This window comes from Bicyclus anynana, chromosome 11, assembly GCF_947172395.1.
Source record: "Bicyclus anynana chromosome 11, ilBicAnyn1.1, whole genome shotgun sequence".
NCBI lineage: Eukaryota > Metazoa > Arthropoda > Insecta > Lepidoptera > Nymphalidae > Bicyclus > Bicyclus anynana.
In genome coordinates this window covers 9,424,698-9,445,704 of record NC_069093.1, presented here as the reverse complement: position 1 = coordinate 9,445,704, position 21,007 = coordinate 9,424,698, and the positions used below count along the sequence as shown (strand labels likewise).

Below are 21,007 nucleotides of genomic sequence, written 5' to 3'. Positions count from 1 at the left end.
AACGCCGCTACTACTGAAGCGATTTGGCTAAAATTTCAAACGGAAATAGATTTTACTCTGGATAGACACATAGGCTACTTTCATCCCTGAAAAAACCATGGTTCCCGCGGGATTCGTGAAAAACTGAATTCCACGCGGATGGAGTCACGGGCGTCCGCTATTAAGGTATTAAGATATTACAATGTTGTAAGAATGATAGAAAACCTCGCTATTTTGCGTATAAAGAAGGAATTAATATCTTTTACCAGCATTCTAATGTTGCCATGTAAGAATTTTTAGCGCCCCCAAATAACGGTTCGGTTTGTGGAAATAAAATTTCTGGCATAACTATACATCATTTCAAAAAATATGGATTTATTATTATTGCAACATTTTAAAGTTTTGGTTTAAACGAATCTCAAACGGTTTAGTTTTAAATGTTTATAGAAAATGGTTTATGTATGATTTGTACAGTTAGTTATTACGAACTCGTTATTTTTAATATTTAATTAAGAACTGTGATAGTTGCTATGTTGAAAAGTTAAAAAATAATGAGATTTTGTTAATAAGCGTTATAAATTTTGTGTGTTTTGTTCTGAGTAGGGTTGCCATTTGAAGTTTGGGGAAGGTTTATTTGTTTCTTTTGCATACACATTTTATACAGATTAAATGTATTTTGACAAGCTAATTGGTAAAGCAAAGTTTTTTGAGGAACATTGCGATTTTTAGTTGGTTATTGTTGAATTCGTGACGCAAAAATATTTTGTTGTTGTTACGAGGTTTGATATCTTAAAATAGAAGTCATTTTTTAATGGTTTAAAAAAAAGATTTTAAATATTCTAAAGATTTTTACGGCAAAAATTTGGCTCGTTATTTATATTGTACCTACTATTCGTATAATATCTTAATTATTTTATCCTAAATTAGTGGTTTTCCCAAAAATACCTGCCAATTATGTTTAGTACAAATCAATTTGACATTGACAAAAAAGTAAAAGTAGGTATATCCACGGAATGATATGATAAGAATATGCATGATCACAGTTGGAGCTAAAAGATACCTAGGCTTAACAGTAAACCAACTTGGCACTGGATAAACATAAAACATTTTGAAACAAGTTAATTTTTTTGCATTTCGCGGTCGCTCCCGGCGGTACAATTTACAAGAAAAATATTTTATAGCGTTCTAAACTTTACCGAGCTAACACTTTGACTTGAATATTAAATAAATTAAAGAATCATTTATATACCTACTAATTATTTCGGATATATTTATTTATACGGTAAAGAGTTCATAAGTCAATCACTTAATGTGAAAAGACGTCAATTTGCATTGGAATTAGAAGCAACCGGTAAAATAATGTCCATCAGTTCGGTAGATAATTTAAATTCATTCAATACAAACAGGTTCTTTCACTGCTTTTTTTTTTTTAAGTTTTTAAGTTTTTAGTTCTAGGTATATTTATAATACTGTTAGATTACTTTTGAAATATACTCGTTGACTGAAGATAATAATAAAAAAAAATACTTAAAGAAAGTAGAACTGTATACTTCATATCAACAACATGGCAACCCTATATAACTATGTACATTTATAGGTAAATGTGAATATCAATTTATGTTAATTAAGTAGTAGTCCTGAGAAAGCTAGGCTGAACTAACTGACTATTGTTTGACTAAGTTAACCTAAGTTGCTCGAGTTAGTTGGCAATTAAAGTTAATAGTGCTTTATTTATTATATTATTATGTATTATCCAAATATACGTAAAGATAAATTAAGCCACGGCTGATGCCAGATAATAAATTAAATGTAACAAAACTCATTTTAATTAAAAGTAACATCACAATCGTGTTAATTTAACTACTATATTCTTAACAATTTGCGAAATTCTCTCGTCATTTCCATTATTTTTTGATTACTTAGGTACTTATTAATGAGCAACGCAACTCGAAACGTGCGATTAAATATTCCATTATCTACACTTTTGTTGTTCTCTAGAGCCCTTAGTACGAGATTGCACATGCCGAAAATAGTATACGAAATTCAAACTCAGACAAATTATTGTATAGGACCTGCCTCGCTAGACGTTACTTTTCTGTCAAAGTATATGATCAACGATCTAATGCGATTATTAAAACTGTCTCTATACAATAGATGTTAAATAGTTGTAATCGTGTTCGTCGGTTAAAGAGCTCCGTAAAAATACCTTTCTGTGTAATTGAATGATGTAAAAAACAGGCAAAAAGGTCCTTCTATAATTGGTCTGAGAATTCAAAGAATGAAAAAAAATAAATAAAAAAAAATCAGTGTTAGGTATTTTGTGCATCAAACTTAATTCTGGCAATATCTGTCTTGACAGCAATAGTTACAAAATTATATAATAGTAATTGTTTGACAGTCGAAAACTATCAAAGTTTGTTTGTAGTATCAATTTCGTAATAAGGGTGTATATTATAAATATTGTAAAGGAGGGTCCTCAATTATTATCAAAAATAAATAATTATAATGCAGCAAAATATTTCTTTATTCTTAGCTACCATTCATTTGTCCCTTAAAACATTTTAAAATGTATAAATTTAGTTTATTTTTTCATGTATTTAAAATATTTTTTTTAGGTTTCGTATTCTAAAACGAGTTTTGTTTGTTATATATAAGTCCTAAATATTAAATGTACTTATAGTATAAAGGCAGACTAATAGTAAGAACTATTTAATTAATATTTTAAATTGATTTAACTGTCTAATGGAGATTACACATAGTCGGTATTTTTTGTAAAATACAGATTTTGTTTGATGTGTTATTTTATTCGGAAGCGTAATTTTTTAAATTTTAATATATCTTTATTTTTTTATTTTTCTTATTTGTATTATTCAGTTTGTTAATTTTGAATACTTGTACATAATATAAGTTATATTTATTTATCATAGACATATTTTGTTGAATATAAACTAGATGTTTTACATCACATTTCTTAAATTTCGAGTTGTCAATACTTTAGTTAAAATTTAAGACTGAGGTAAAATGTAGTAAGCTCCCATTCTAAAGGATGAAGTAAAATATATAAACAAGAACCAAATATCGTCTGTTTATTATAAAATACGATATATTGTAAGAAATATTTCATAGATCTATGTTCATATTGGAATTATTCACTGAAGGTAACATTTTTGTCATTATTCTCCGTTTTCAAATACTTAAATACGATACACATATCACATTATACTTTTAGAGATATTGTTTGAAAATAGTTGTCGTTTTCAATAATCTGTGTTTCGGTAATAAAGTCAATGCTAACAGAAATATAAAATGTTGTTTAACGGTGTTGATATTTTATTTCTTACTAGCGTCATTGACAGATGTTATCCTATCCTATCTGTCGCTTGAATCTAAGATTCTTTTAATTAGAAAGATTTGTAGATGCTGAGGACTTAAAAGTTAAAAAAATCTTATTCAAATGTGCCATTAGGCCCCGTAATCGAATAGAAATTAGTTGAAAAATAGAAAAACATTACAATTCCACCTACTGTGTTTACAGGTAAATTAAATCACTGTAGCGACTCAAACAAATACAAATTTCATCAATTTCGGTTTAGACATGCTGAAGCCAGACATACTTAAATAGGTATTTTGAGTAATACGAGTATCAACGTTGTTAAACAACTTACCGACAGACAAATATATTGAAAACAATTGCAAGAAACTTGTAGTCTTCTTACGTAATGGGCAATTTTAACTATTTGTGTATACATAATTATAATTATATACACCATAACTGATGAATGTGTTATATGCCTAATAGTAAAAAAAAAGACTAATTTGCTAATACGAAAATTCAAAGAGGACGAGAAGCGCGTAAAATTGCTCAATACGCAGATCTGTAATTCGGATTTGCGAATTGCGACTTACAGCAATACATTTATATTATAGGCCCCGTAATAAGAGCTAGCCTAAATATATTTTGTACGTACCTTCACGTACTCATCATATTTTTGAAATAAGAAAGTTTAGATTAATAGAAAAAACTTACAAAGTGAAATTTTTTAAACCAATTCCAAAAAATGAGGTTCTCAGTCGATCTGTAGAGACCTACATGCTCTTCTAGGGTATTCTAAAAATTCTGAACCGGTTTGTGTAAGTATATGTAAACTATACATAAATCGGTTCATGCACAATGTTTCACGAAGGTATTAGTAAGTATATTAAATCAAAGACGTTGACGAAAAAATATAAGTTATATACCAAACAAACCAATTTTACAACCAAGACAATTTTATCTATATCTATACTAATATTATAAAGAGGAAAAGAAGTTAGTGAAGCTTTAGGAGGGTAATCTCTGGATCTACTAAACCTATTTTAAAATTCATTTACTACTAGAAAGCCACGTTATTTGTGAGTGTCATAGGGTATATTTATCCACGTATTTGTACGGGAACGGGAACTACGCGGGTGAAATCGCGTGATGTCAGCTAGTCTGTATATAAGTAATTATAAGAAAACGGCAATTTCATCACACATTTTTACCTTATTTAATGGAAATTTTAATACTTTCCAAGATGCTCAGTGCACGCTCTTATCATGTGGCCTAGACCTGGATATTAATTATAATTTTAAACAGCCAAAAAATGTATGCATTGCATTAGTATATTTGTATAACTTGAATGTAAATATTATAATAAATGTAGCTCGAATACTGAAAACCTTAAGGTTTTTAAAATATTAATTCAAACAAATCTGTCCCAGTAGCCAAGTGGCACGACGATTCTCTTTCTACGATCGCAAACGCTTCGAAAACTAGAAAAATGTATGGGAATGACAGCTCTTGTTCACGTGACCAAACTCGTGACAGAACATACAAGTCGTGTTTAACATCAACTGATTTTCAGCATTCGAACGTATAGGAAATATTTTAATAATTCTAAGAACAAGTAATTCGTATTTGTTAGATATGAGAAGAGATTACTTAAAAGTAATAAAATACCATCATGAAAACAAAAAAAAAATTTGTTTAATTTTTTTCCTTTACTTTTATCCCTACAGCTAAATTGCATTTTATATGCTAGCCGTGATAGCCCAGTGGATATGACCTCTGTCTTCGATTCCGGAGCGTGTGGGTTCGGATCCGGTCCGGGGCATGCACCTCCAACTTTTCAGTTGTGTGCATTTTAAGAAATTAAATATCACGTGTCTCAAACATCGTAAGGAAACCTGCATACCAGAGAATTTTCTTAATTCTCTGCGTGTGTGAAGTCTGCCAATCATCATTGGGCCAGAGTGGTGGACTATTGGCCTAACCCCTCTCATTCTGAGAGGAGACTCGAGCTCAGCAGTGTGCCCAATATGGGTTGATAATGATGGTGATAATGAAATTGCATTTAGAAAGTGTTTTTCAGTACAATTGGGTGGTAAGTGGTAACAATTTATATCTATCAGACTAATCGAGGTCCGTACTTGGGAGGAGGACACACTTGTGTGGTTAATTACCCTTACATCTCTAATGACTATAAAATACTTCTTTAATCAAATGGTCAGTTTTGTGTGGCTCATAGGACCCTGGCTTCGAGTACTGGTTCTAGCAAGAAAATCGTTGCTTTTTTTAAATTCTCGTAAGCAAGCTGGAGTTGGGAAATTGGCTCTGTATTTATGTTTTTTTTTTCGTGTTGAGTAAGTGCTGATGGCTCCATGTGCTAAAGCCTAAAGGCTAAATCCACCAATCCTAGAGTGAGAACTGAGACCCTAACTAATTCAAGATTTAATTATCGTTAGCCCAGTTTACAGGTTAGTAAAAGTGATGATGCAATCTAAGATGGAAGCGGACTAACTTGTTAGGCAGAGGATGAAAATCCACACCCCTTTCGGTTTCTACACGAAATCGTAGCGGAACGCTAAATCGCTTGGCGGTACGTATTTACTGATGCAAGTTGAGAATCAAACCAGCCAAAACTGACTCCCAGTGGTCGACAAATTCAAAAATATTATATTCACAGGAAGCAAAGACTATCCTATCCTATTACAAAGCAATACAACTGCGGTATTATTATTTATAATAAACTAGTAGACGCCTCTGCGGTTTCACCCGCGTGGTTCCCGTTCCCGTAAGAATACGGGGATAAAATATAGCCTTCCTCGATAAATGGACTATCTAACACTGAAAGAATTTTTCAAATCGGACCAGTAATCCAAGTATTTCTGAGATTAACGCGTTCAATCAAACAAACAAACTCTTGATCTTTATAATATTAGAATAGATAAATATTATATTTAGATAATACGCTGAGAAAAGTCGGCAGAGTACTTACTGGATTATCTTTTTGAATTATGTGTACAAACATCTCGAGCGGAAATTTGTTTTTACCCTCGTTTATCTAATACATACTCGTACAAAGGAACATCGTAAGGAAATTAAATCTGTACATTGTAATTTTATTATACAGAATGCTCAGGAGTACTTCCCTTAACTTGAAGTTGTTGAGAAGTCCATTTATAGGAGTCGAATTTTTTTTTATTTAAAAAAGCTTCACACACGCCTTAATCTATCCTTGCATTTTGAAATACGTAATCGTCTCAGACCATTTATAGAAGGACCTGTATCGCACTCATAGTCACAAACAAAATGGTCTGTCAATTTCTGAGGAAAACGATCTTAGATTTGGTATATATCTTATACTAAACTAGAAGTTTTTGTCCGTTTTTTACACCATTCATCTACACATAAAAGTGTTTTTACCGAGCTCTTTAACCAACGAACACGATTACAACTATTTAACATCGATTCTATAGAGACAGCTTTATAATCGCATAAAATAATAAGGGAAACAATTTAAGATCTATTTACAAAACAATTATTTTTTATTCCAAAACTATTCATTTAAAAAATTAATTAAAAATGTCTAAGGAACATGTGTACTAAGCACATGTTCCTCAGACATTTAAAATTAATTTTCCTTAAAGAAATGATATCAAAAAACATAAACCCTAGAGTTATGGTAAATACTCCCGAGCAACCTGTATAAATGCGAAAAGTTCTCAAGAAATTTCAAAAATCGCTTAACGTACAAAAATAAAATTTGGCAGGGAAGTAGTTTATACATATTAGAGGTCCGCTAAGAACGGATTTTGAGAGAGGGCCGGATTAAGGAGGTCTAAGGGCGGACAAAGTCGCGGACGTCCGCTAGTATTGTTTAAGAAAAGTTAGCCGTAAGTAGGTACCCATGTAAGTATACTTTTTTTTATTTTATTCTATGACAAGGTAACTCTTGACTGCGAACTCACTTGGGCTTGTAGCCAAGTGGCACGTCGATTCTCTTTCTACAAACGCTAACGCTTCGAAAACTATAAAAATGTATGGGAATGACCGATCCGATCGACAACTTGATCACTTGACCTGTCAATAGCAAATATCATTTCTATACATTTTTGAATTTCGAAGCGTTTGCGATCGTAGAAAGAGAATCAACGTGCTACTTAGCTACAGGCCCTGATGTTAAGTGACGATGCAGTCTAAGATGGAAGCGAACTTACTTGGAAGAGGTTCAAGTATATTCTACCCATACCTCCGAAGGTTTCTACGTGGCATCGTACCGGTACGCTAAATCGCTTGGCGGTACGTCTTTGCACGTAGGGTAACTGGCTACGACCTAAGCATTCCACCAGACCAGAACCCCTACAAACCTCACAAACTTTCGTTCGTTCGTTATCAACCCATATTCGGCTCATTGCTGAGTTCGAGTCTCCTCTCAGAATGAGAGGGGTTAGGCCAGTAGTCCACCACGCTGGCCCAATGCGGATTATCAGACTTCACACACGTAGAGAATTAAGAAAATTCTCTGGTATGCAGGTTTCCTCATGATGTTTTCCTTCACGACACGTGATATTTAATTTCTTAAAATACACACAATTAAAAAGTTGTAGGTGCATGCCCCGGACCAGATCCGAGCCCACAACCCTCCGGAATCGGACGCAGAGGTCATATCCACTGGGCTATCACGTATCTCCAGAAACTTGTTCACTACTTACGCCCGCGACTTCGTCCGCGAGGAATTTCGTCATTCGTCATCAACCCATATTCGGCTCACTGCTGAGCTCGAGTCTCCTCTCAGAATGAGAGGGGTTAGGTCAATAGTCGACCACGCTGGCCCAATGCGGATTGGTAGACTTCACACACGCAGAGAATTAAGATAATTTAGGAATTATAGGAGGAATTTAGTTTATCACAAATCCCATGCGAACCACGGATTTTTCCGGGGTAAAAAGTAGCCCATGTATTAATCCAGGCTACAATATATCTCAACACCAAATTTCAGCTAATTCAGTTCAGTAGTCGAGGCGTGAAAAAGTTACAAACATTCATATCATCAAAATCATCAGTTTTCACTAATCTCGGGATCCATGGATTTTTGCGGGATAAAAAGTGGCCTATGTGTTAATTCAGAGTAAAATCTATTTTCATTCCAAATTTCAGCTAAATCGCTTCAGTAGTAGCGGCTATAAAGAGTAACAAACATCCACACATGCATACATACTTTCGCGTATAATATTAGTAGGATAGAAATTACAAATATCTTACGCGATTTTTCAAGAAAATTATACCACAAAGCATAGTGCTTTCTACAATATTTTACATAAGGGACGCAGTCTTTTACCGCGTATTAAAAATGCACGAGACGTAACAATCTGTGAGAATAAAAAAAAACCTTTCACGGTAGATATCCGCTGGTCGAGAATGAAAATAGGAAAGTCGGTCAGCACTCTGGGTGGCAGAGCTACTTGTACGTAAGTTGTAACTGAAAAGTATTAATATGGGTTTAACTAGCGGACGCCCGCGTCTTCGTCCGCGTGGAAATCAATGTAAACTTTCAAGCCCTATTTCAGCACTTTAGGGGTTGAGTTATAAAATGTTTTGAATCACATTCATAAAAATTAAGGACTTTCCATACAAACTTTCAACCCCTATTTCACGCCCTTCTTATTTTATTTCCGCAATAAAAAGTATTATATAACCTTCTCCATATTATGGTCTCAAACCGAGCAAAAGTTTTATTTGAATTCATTCAGTAGTTTTAGCGTGATGCCCGAATAACAAAAAAACAGATAGACAGACAAAAAATCGAAAAAAAATATTTTTAGCTTCAGTATTGATTACATAATGCCCTCCGACAAAAGTTTTCAAAATATCTTCAATGTAAAAAAATGTACCTGTTACAGTTTTATTATAAGTTCTAGTATAAGTAGATGGCGCTAGTAGTCCTTTTTACCAAGGTATCATTTGTAACACACAAATGATATAAGTAAAATCTCAAATTGCGAATTAATGTGTGGAATTTCACCAGTTTTATTATAAGTTTAGATAGATATAGATTCTAATGTAAATTCTGATTCGTATTTATCAGCATCGATTTTCATTTAGCTGGTTACTTTTGGACACACTTAAAGAGTTTCAAAACCGAGTCCGTACGATTTAGTATCTTCAAGTGCGGGATTTTTATTTTTGTTGTATTGGAGGCAGCGTTGCCAATAGCAATTATTGTCCTAATTACAAACTAAAAAAAAACACAAAAAAAAACGAAGCCAAAACTACCCAAATTTAAGGAAAAAAAACCTAAGTAAAAATGACTTTTACTTTTATTAAAAATTACCATTAATACCCGACTGTATCAGAAGGAGGGTAATAATGTAGAGTGTATGTATGTATGTCCATTCTTTGGCACGCTCTACAGCCCAAACTAAATTATAACTAAATACTATATGGTGCTGCAGGCGGGGTCAAGCAATACTTTCTTACCTGTGGGCAAAGAATGATGGAGGGGGAAATTTGTATTATGAGTTTATAGGTAGGTTTATTAGCCTTATTAGTGAGCCGTGATAGCCCAGTGGATATGACCTCTGCCTCCGATTCTAGAGGGTGTAGGTTCGAATTCGGTCCGGGGCATGCACCTCCAACTTTTTAATTGTGTGCATTTTAAGAAATTAAATATCACGTGTATCAAACGGTGAAGGAAAACATCGTGAGGAAATCTGCATACCAGAGAATTTTCTCAATTACCTGCGTGTGTGAAGTCTGCCAATTGGGCCAGCGTGGTGGAAGACTTGAGCTCAGCAGTGAGCCGAATGTGGGTTGATAACGACGAGGTACTTATTCACTAAAAAATCATTATGAATGCTGGGAAAGTGACAACAATGACATTATGTTATGCATTCAAAAATACCGCTGTTACATTCCACGCGAGTAAAAACAAACAATGCAATGTGAGCTAGAGATTTAAAAAATATTCATTGCAATTTTCACTCCCAGATAGACATGAGCAAATGGAACAACAGTTTTTGCCTGAAAATTTAAGTAATGTTTATTTTAGTCTATCAATTTTACGTTTCACAGTGATTGCTGTATATGGATTATGTTTTGGGATGATATACTAAATGGATTGAATGTTTATTAAATGGATTGTTATTGATTTAAAATATAATCCTGTCAATATGCGTAATGAAGGTGAGAGTAGGGTTTAATGGTAAGCTTGTCTTGCTGTGGATCGAAAGGGCCATAATTCGATGACGAGCCAAAATAATTTCGATTAGGAACAGTATAGGAATTGCAGCCTTTTTTATAGTCAACTATTCAATATTTTATCGTAGGTAATATTTAATTAATTTATTTTACAATATAATTTTACTTTTACAAGTTAGTAACTATAATCTCATCTGATGGTAGGTAAGTGATGATGCAATCGCATATGGGAGCTGGTTAATTTGTTAGAAGGAGGATGAAAATCCACCCTCCTTTCGGTTTCTCAACATCGTACTGGAACGCTGAATCGCTTGGCGGTACGTCTTTGCCGTTAGAGTGGTAACTAGCCAGGGCCTAAGCCTCCCAACAGCCAGACCTAGACGTACTAAGAAGACCTCAATCGGCCCAGTCGGGGATCGAACCAAGGTCCTCCGTCTTGTAAATTCAATTCGCATACCACTGCGCCACGGAGGCCGTCAAAACTTCAATAATAGTTCTTGTATCAAGATGAAAGCTGTAGTGCTATCCTGTAACTATGTATTTTTAACACCACAGTGCGAATTTCGTCTATCTCTCTCTATCTGTAGGTGTTAGAAAGAGAGAAATAGCTCTATCTTTATCTATGGTCTCGTGTTACATAGAGAGATAGACAAGAATTGGAAATTCAAACTTGAGTTATAAATATATAGTTACAAATAGCACTACAGATTCAAATCCTTGGATCCAAGGATTTGCTGACAATAAGCTGATTGGTTGTCAATAACTGATTCCCTAATTTCCTAAACACACAATAAACTGTGTATTTAACTCGGATTTGCGCGATACAACCTGTAGGTACACAAATCAAGTCGAACGTTCGCATACATGTGACATAGTCTACTAATTTACTGTTTCAATGCCCATTGTGTGGTGTTAAGCCTATTATGTTGACATGAGCTTGAGCCTTGTACCTTATTTGAGTACTTGTTCGTTTTTCTCAATAACTTGTGTAATCGTAGGACCAATTACGTTCTTATAGCACATCGGCCAATTCGAAGTGTTCTTATAGCACATCATCATCATATTAGCCGATGGACGTCCACTGCAGGTTATAGGACTTTGTAAGGACTTCCAAACATCACGATCCTGAGCCGCCTGCATCCAGCGAATCTCTGCGACTCACTTGATGTCGTCAGTCCACCTGGTCGACCAACACTGCGCTTTCAAATGCGGGGTCGCCATTACAGCACCTTAGGACCCCAAAGTCTATTAGCTCTTTGAAGAAATTGCCCCGACCATTACTATTCCATAGATATAGCATCTCCTACTATAGAATTGAACTTACAATACATTGAAGTTAAAATTAATATGAAAGTAACCCAACTTATGTAGAATGTTTTCAACTATTCGGCGCACGCTTTACCCAGAAAAAAAAGAAATTGCTTTTTTTACTTTTGTCACTTCTGAAGTAAAATTCTATAAGCAGTTTTTATTTATATGTTTTTTTTCGGGAAGCACCAGATTCAGTGAGATTGTGGATTACATTTTCCTAATTTTTGCTTGATACAGCTGATATAGCGGTAGCTACGCCCCTGGTACCTAGTAAGGTTTATAAGCCAGTGGCGTAGCTTGCCTTGGAGGGACCCTGTATCAAAATTAGTTTGGAGGCCCAATAGACGAGCTGAAAACCAGAAAATCTCCATGTGTTTTTTATGTATTCTTTTCTCCGGGAAGCACCAGATTCAGAGAGATTTTGGATTAAATTTTACAAATGTTTGTTTTTTCACTTAAAGGGCCCCTGTAGTCCGGGGGCCCCGTATCTATACTAATATTATAAAGCTGAATAGTTTGTTTGTTTGTTTGATTGAACGCGCAAATCTCAGGAACTACTGGTCCGATTTGAAAAATCTTTCAGTGTTAGATAGCCCATTTATCAAGGAACGCTATAGGCTACATTTTATCCTCGTATTCCTACGGGAACGGGAACCACGCGGGTAAATCCGCGCGGCATCTACTAGTCATTGATATGGCAAATATCGCGGTAGCTAAGCCCCTGGTATAAGCTCTTCGAGAACTCCCGAACAAACCTAACAAACAAGCATTTGTGTTTTTTTAAGAAATTTTACCTTTCTATACCAACTATATTATTTTACCAAATATACAAGGCCTCTCCAAGACACGTTACGCCACTGCTAGGTTCTACTGCTAGTTTATCTACATACATCTCACATCTGTTTTTATATCACGAATAAGCTACAGAATTTCCCCTCCAAACAATACAAATAAAGCTCTTAACAATCGAAATGAGTATCTTGATTCGGAAACCAAACCAACAGTGTCTCCAATCAGCTTTGTAAACAAAATTGATTACGGAATACCTACGACAAACGAGGAGAATTTTGCGATAGGAACACAGCTGTTTATTACATTTTTCGCCTCTAATTGTGTCGTAGATAATGTTTGTAGGTTTTTATAAAACACTTCATTCATATTCACTTTCATTCTTCTTCTGAATTTGTTGTGGGCTCTTCTCGGACCAAGGCGCATTTGGAACCCTCGTTACTTTAATTTTAAGTTTTCGACTATTATTACCACCATTAGATTAAATTATATTATGACATAATCCTGACATTTCGAACGTGCTTGTAAACTAAGCCTATTTGAAATAAATGAATTTTGTCTTTGACTTTGACTTCTATACGAGTATTATAAAGAGGTAAAGTTTCTGAGGTTGTACCAAGGGGGAATCGCTGGATCTACTGAACCGATATTGGAAATTATTTTACCAATAGTATGCTATGTTAGAAGCCGTGATAGCCCAGTGGATATGACCTCTGCCTCCGATTCCGGAGGGTGTGGGTTCGAATCCGCTCAGGGACATGCACCTCCAACTTTGCAGTTGTATGCATTTTAAGAAATTAAATATCATGTGTCTCAAACGGTGAAGGAAAAACATCGTGAGGAAACCTGCTAGAAACCTGGAAACTAGAGAATTTTCTCAATTCTCTGCGTGTGTCTGCCAATTCGCATTTGGCACGCGTGGTGAACTAAGGCCTAACCCTCATTTTGGAAGGAGACTCGTGCTCAACAGTGAGTCGAATATAGGATGTTGAAGATGATGATGATGAAACTTATTCTCTCGGGATCGAAAACTGCGCGGGTGAATCCGAGGAGTGTCTGCTAGTGTATTACTAAATGGGAAAGTAAGTTTGTTTCATTTTCACTGCAAAATTGATTTTAAAAATTCTTTCACTAATGAAAAGCCATATTATCAGCAAGTAACATAAGCATAAGGAACTTAAGCTAACTTATCCTAATAACTATACAAATCATGCCCACGTGGAATGGTGGCAAGAATACTGGCTGCATTTCCGCGCTGGACAGACAGGCTGATCCTTTGCGCAAAAAATGAGCCATGAGCCTGTCACCAGTCGAGGCAACTAGCCGCGGTGAAATGATACGGTAAAATTTTTTGGCACTGCGACTCCATGGCCCAAGGGTCTCCACGGCAAAAGGTACGAATATGTAACTCTCTGTCAGAGAGGCATACTTGAGCCATTTACCGGTTTCAGCTTTTTCTGCTGCGGCTCCCGGTCTTGATTCTGTCTCCCTGATATGACACGGTGCTAATGTGTCGACGCATGTATCGTCCAACATTAGGACCCGCCCCATTTCCCAGGGAACCAGCGTCAATCCATCAGGTCTCTTGCAATCATACCGACTTATTCCTGACGGCTCGATTAGCGCAGGAATATTTGCTAATACAGAAGCTATATTTTATGCTCGTATTCCCACGGGAACGGGAATTACGCGAGTAATATCGCGGTGCGGCGCTAGTGATCGATAATTCCCTTTTCCTAGTTCATGGATTGGAATAGAGCCCCAGCGTTCTAATTTTACTAATCGGATAACAACTATTATGGGCGTCATTCTGTACGGTCCGCCCGGGTGATTCGTTAAATTGAAATGAGTTTGCACCTAATGCGATTTACCACACTACGGGCCATTCTCATTGAATAACATCCATTGTAAACAACAGGCGTATTACTATCATCATGATCTTATTTATTGGTTCTTTTTTAATAAAGTACAAAAAACAATCATTCCCCCGCTGCGAGACATTTGAGTGCCCAAGCAACCAGTGGCCAGGGCTCCACGCATTTCTTCAGGGCTCTTGAATCATTTTGTATGCGACTCTTGAATTGTCAGTTAGCGAAAGCTTTATGGTCATCATTATCATTATCAGCCTATTTTAACGGGCCACTACATGGCCAGGCATCGTTCCTTATAGGATTTGGAGTTTAGTTCCAACAAGCTGCGTAATGCGGGTTGGTGAGATCAGGGTGATATTATGTCACGTAACGGGTTGCAGCGACAATATATGTACCATTATTTTGTGGTAGAGGAAACACCTCGAGCAGGTCCCAGGACCAGTGACCTTGGGCGTCGGTTTAAATAACCCTTTCAGATTGCATTCACAGTCAACAGTGACCTTCCCTGACGTATTCTCCATGCCCACACTAAGCCATTTATGGTAAACAATAATTACAACACAAAACATTATTTACTGAAAATTTCTTAGAAGAAAGATAGGCTCTGTATTTTATAGTTTTTTTTAAATTCATAATTCGTTCGATGGGACAATAGAAGCGAGAGCGATATTATTGATTCGAAAATAATGTCGATTATAAAAAATAATTAGCTGACCCGGTAAATGTTTTGTAGGTCACGCATATCATTTAGGGTATGAAAAAATAGACGGCCGGTTTTCAGAGTTACCCAAAATGCACACAAAATTTCATAAAAATTGGTCCAGCCGTTATGTAGGAGTTTGGCAACAGACGTTATGACACGGTAATTTTATATATTATTAGATTAGAGAATTAAATCATTACACTTCTTTCCAAAATACATGAAAAATATACAGGTGAAGAATCGTTTGTAAAAACATATGTAACTCTATACATATGTTTTTAGTCTTAGGGTGCTTGACCACTGGAGCGAAGTGAGTAAGCGAAGTGGAACGAGGGTGTAGCGGTAATGTAATGTATTTAAAAAAATGAAGTATCACGTGCCTCAAACGGTGAAGGAAAAACATGGTGAGGAAACATGCACACCTGAAATTTTTTTCCATTCTCTGCGTGTGTCTGCCAATTCGCATTTGGCCAGCATGGTAAACTAAGGCCTAATTCCTCTCATTTTGGGAGGAGACTCGTGCTCAACAGCGAGTCGAATATGGAAATCATTACACTTCTTTTCAAGATACATAAAAAATATACAGATGAAGAATCGCTTGTTAAAACATTAGGTAGAGTTAGTTATTTTTTTAGTCTTAGGGTGCTTGACCACTGGAGCGAAGCGAGTAAGCGAAGTGTAACGAGGGTGTAGCGGTGAGGCCACTGGAGCGCAGCCAACGGCGTCAGTTGCAAGCGATGTGTTACCAAGAATAGACATCGAAAAAAAATTAGAAAGAACTCAGTAACGGAAAATAGATACAGTAGTTTTAGAGCTATTTGTGACAGAGTTCGACTGCCATGCTTATTTCTTCAGCAGCATTACTGTGATAGTCCAGTGGATATAACCTTTGCCTTCGATTCGGAGGGCGTAGGTTCGAATCCGGTTCCAGGCATAGACCTCCAACTTTTCAGTTGTGTGCATTTTCAGAAATTAAGTATCATGTGTCTCAAAAGGTGAAGGAAAATGGAGGAAACCTGCATATCTGGGAATTTCTTAATTCTCTACGTGTGTGTTGTCTGCCAATCCGCATTGGACCAGTGTGGTGGACTATTAGCCTAACCCCTCTCATTCTTAGAGGAGACTCGTGCTTATTAGTTTGCCGAGTATATGTTGTTAATGATGATGATGGTTGCTGTGTTCCGGTTTAGAAGGTGTGTTCGTTAGTGCTTACCTTACCTTACCTTATCAGGCGATAGACGTCCACTGCTGGACATAGACTTCTTGCATGGACCTCCAAGCACAGCGGTCTCGAGCTAGCATCCAGTGGCTTCCTGCAACCCGCTTGGTATCCTCGACCGAGAGGTTGTGGGTTCGATCCCCGCTAGCTGGACTGTCGTACCCACTTCTAAAACAGTATTTCGGACTTAGTGGAAGTAAACAGGAATTTTGGTCATATATTTAGCAAATATTCTTTGATTTTTCAACCCTACATCAAGTGTCTCGAGTTCACTATAAAACAATCGAAAGCATGAAAGTTTGCTTCAACTATTACTAAAAAGAAAAAATCGGAACTTCACTTACTATCCAGCTTAGTAGACATTCTTTCTGTGAATTTGTAAGGAACTAATACCTTATCTTATCCTCTGATCCCATGTTAGGTTAAACTTAACCCGAAGTTAAGCGAAGCGAAGAGAAAATTTCGTACAAATTTCCAGGCCCGCCCCACTGCTTTTCTCTTTTCTGCACTCCATTCCACTGAGTGGACACATACTGTCAACGACTAAAAAAATCGACGAATTTTCTAAAAAAAATATTTCACATAAACTTAAGTTTCTGATTAATATAGTTAACTGTTTTATTAAATACTTACTTTTTGAATAAGTTATTTCAACTATAACTATTTACATTTTTACATTTACATTTAATTTTTCTTTCCTCCCTTGTAAGTTGGACATACCTTAGACTATTAAAACACAAGATTACAGGTATGTCCAAGTTACAAGGAATGAAAGAAAAATTGCAAAAATTGGGAATTTCGCGACGATTTTCATCGCCATATAGCTACGTGAATTTGTGTTTGAGGTTAATTCGTGAATTGGTGTTAAGGTCGTTGTCATTGATATAGTGGTGTGCACAAGGTATTTATCTAGGGTAGGAATATCATTTATACAAACTGGATTTCTTTAATACTGCCATCTAATTAGTCCCCAGGGTAGGTAGTGCCTTATCACATTTTCGCATTGGCACTTTAGGTACAATTTGTACAAAATGTAAAATTTCTTCTCAAATATAGGTTCGCAAATCGCACGAAGACCTCAAGGATTAATAGTAGTAGTCCTAAATATTATTTCTGTTTAAGCAAACAAAGTCAACAAAAGTATAGTAGTCCGTTGGTTCATATTTCCATAGTGGAACATAGTCCCTGGGGTACCATACTATGAGAAAACTTCCATAACCCAGCTGATACTCAGACTAATGTTAATTCTGCAAAATTTTACCCATTTACGTATAAATTATATTTAAATTTAGGATCGTCAAAGAGTTTTCTGCGAAAAGGTTGTTGTGACATTAGAAATTATAATTTTTTTGGATAAATAAATTCCATATATTTTTTCGTTTTTTTTATTTATTTAGTAGTAAGAAGAAAGAAATAAACTACTATGTATTTCGTATACTTATACGTACTTGTATAAACCTCTTAACTTTTAAAATATTTTTTTTATTCCGAAAACAAATACTAATAGGATTCATGCACACTACGGGTCCAAATCAGATTCTTTTGTTTTTACCCGATTGCAAGGAGGGTTATGTTTTTCGCGCGTATCTTGTATGTATGTATTGTATATATGTATCTAAGTATGTATGTAATATTCTTTATTACCTCATTTCTTCCAAGCTGATTTACGGAACGGATTTACGTACCTAATAAGATATCGTTAGAATTGTCTTAATAACCCAAGTGTTCTTAGATAGGTAATGTTAAAAAAAAACAACACGGCTGAGAGGCTTATATAGACTCGAGGTGGATTTTTTTTCTCTAAATTTGCGATATGGGTATCAAACTCAAGCGCTCATCAAGATTTTAAAATGGTATATCATAGCCATATGAAAAAAAACCTGCAATTAAAAAAAACGTTATTTATTAATTGCTTTACAAAATACGCGAGGCGGATGACTAGATGCAAGCAGGTCAGGCAGTCGGGTTTTTTTAATTTTTTTAAATTATTACCTCAGTAATTAAGACCGATTATCTTTCTGAAACTTGTCTATTCTAGAAATAAGAAAAATATATTTGACCTTTAAACCAAGTTTTTCAAAAAGATCAGCTTAGCGTATACGTTGTTAGTCACAAGACAAGACGGCGGATTCTTCCACAAACACTTTAGAGACATATTTATGTTGAAACCTTGTATTTTCAAATAACCGCCGCGCGAGATGTAGTAAATGTTGCGGTCTTTCTGTTTGTATTTTTAGCTAAGCGCCTTATCTCTGGGACAGCGAATGCGGCGTGACTGTGTTTCCTTTGCAAGGATTTGTTGCTGAAACGAAAATGCTTGATAATGGTTGTATACTGCCGATTTGCGAACGTTCATACATTTGAAAATTTTGATAGTACTAGAGTTAGGATTTAAACTATCGTGAGTTTTATTGATGATGCCTCAAACCGATTTCGGCTACAGCGACGCTTCTGACTCCTCAAATCTGGGTAAGGAACTCGGATGTATAGTTCTCTGGTGTGCTTTCCAGTGACTAATGTACCCTATTTTGGCCTTAAAAGTGCGACTACATAGGGCACAAGTTAGCACACCATCACAGTAATTGTATGGAATTGCGGCAGGTGGACGAAGCTTAAGATCATCTCGCTTCCGATCTAAGTCGAGTCGACGTTGTTTTACTTTATTGTTACACGGTTAAAACTCATGTGACACAATGTCGGAGTATTACCGACTAGTATTGAACCCATACGGAGTCCTTAATCATGAGTTGGTTCTTGCAACGCGGCGTGAGCCAAAATGCCAGCGGCGAACCACCCACCACCTCTAATTCACCACCCGTCGGTTTTTTTTCATTTTCTAATTTTCAGACGTGTAAATTAATGCAAAATTCCTTAGTTTTAACATTTTTTTTTACCATATTTTCAGATGAGTACAACATATCTGAGAGTCTAGTGAATAATTGAGAGACACAGCACCGGGTACACAACTCTTTTGGGCGGGTGAGTAATTAAATATTTCGTCAACAAACCTGCATCCGTTGAGTTGAGAATAACTGGCTTGAATAATTCAGCTTTTCATCCTGGCTTATTGTTGGCTGATGACGTCATAACTTTGGTAATATTGGGAAAAATATTATTATAATTAACGTAAGTATATGTTATGGTATTAACTAGAAAACTAGAAGAATAACATTTCTTAATAAAATAAAGCAAAAAAAACAAACATGTTTTTTTTTTGTCAAATGATAAATTTAGTTGATCGTTTCGTAATTTAATGATTGATTTTCTTGGATCTATAATTGAAAAAAGTGATGATATGATTCAATGAGAAAAGGTATATATTTATTTGATTGATGACGTATGTAATTGTGCTTCGATATCGATATAACTGCATGGCAGCACTATGGTAAAAAAACTAGGCAAAGAACTAATATTCTCGAATTAAAACTAAACTAATAGCAAGAATACTAGTCGTATAGTCTTTGTCCCTGTATTTTGCATGTCTGAGTTGGTCATAATCGTACATTTAAGCAGCTTTTCTATATAAGCCGATTAGGATATGGACGTTAGTTCCCGTTGCTTGCGCGGAAACTAAATTATCTCTGAGAACAACTATTATAGGTAATAGTTACTAATGTTTTGTTATAATATGATTAAATATACTGTTATTTATTACTTCGATGACATAAGTTGTCACTTAAACTTTATAAAAAATTAAATAAATATCTCAATTAAAGAGAAAAGCAACATCTTATTTACTGAGATTTTTGAAGGCGGTGCCAAAGCAAATATTTAGCAAGCCGAGTTAGCGTTTCTGAATGGATTGTCTACAAAATTTCAATGGATTCCCCTTATAATTTCGTACTGAAAAAGTGTATTTAATGACGTAGTGACAAACTGAGAATCTAACACTATGTCATTAAATACATTTTATTATATTTATCCAAGTAGAGATTTTATAAATTAATTTCTGCTAAAGTTCGGGTCATATTTGTATGATTATTTTGGCATCTTATAATAATCTACGTACTATACATTTTATTTAAAATTTATCTTTGTCTTTATAAATGTCTTTATCTAAAGTGACTTTAATGTCAGTATATATACTTAATAGATGAATAATTTAATTATCCGGTAGGTACGTCAATATTAATAATTTTATACAAAATTCAAGCTTCAAAACACTTCCTTTGCTCAAGAGTTAAGGCGATAAACTTTATTGTTCTACTTTAGCACTTCATTATTGTTTTCAAGTTTTCTTTTAACTTGTTCTGTGCAGGTTTTTTTTTCTTAAGCGGGCGAACTTTGTGAAGTCGATGAAGATTCATAATTGCTTTCAGGTTTAGTTTTTATTTAAGTAATATTTTTATTGTATAAAATACCGACTATAAAATATCTAAGTTTATTTTTATTGTTTAACAAAATCGAGCCTGTGAAATGCACACTTATGTTATTATATAAAAGCTGAAAGTTTGTCAGCCATGGTTTGGACCATATTAGGTTTGGAAGGTAGTGGTTAATAAGTATGCAGTCATCAATCGTCTAAATGTAAGCGTATCTATTTGTTTATATTATCTAATCTATACTTATAATAAATCTGTAGAGAAGTCAATTTTGTACATGAAATATATTTCCAAAATAACTAGGGTGATTAT

General features: G+C 35.2%; 1 protein-coding gene across 1 annotated transcript in view; it reads left to right on the top strand.

Annotated features, from left to right (window-relative positions):
• The window catches only part of LOC112052323 (uncharacterized), a 56,472-nt gene extending 37,048 nt beyond the window's left edge, over positions 1 to 19,424 (top strand). Inside the window, exon 5 of the mRNA XM_052884374.1 lies at positions 19,279 to 19,424. Within this exon, the coding sequence (XP_052740334.1) occupies positions 19,279 to 19,305 (27 nt within the window). The 3' untranslated portion in view covers positions 19,306 to 19,424. The remainder of the gene's footprint in view (positions 1 to 19,278) is intronic.
• Positions 19,425 to 21,007: the final 1,583 nt, after the last annotated feature.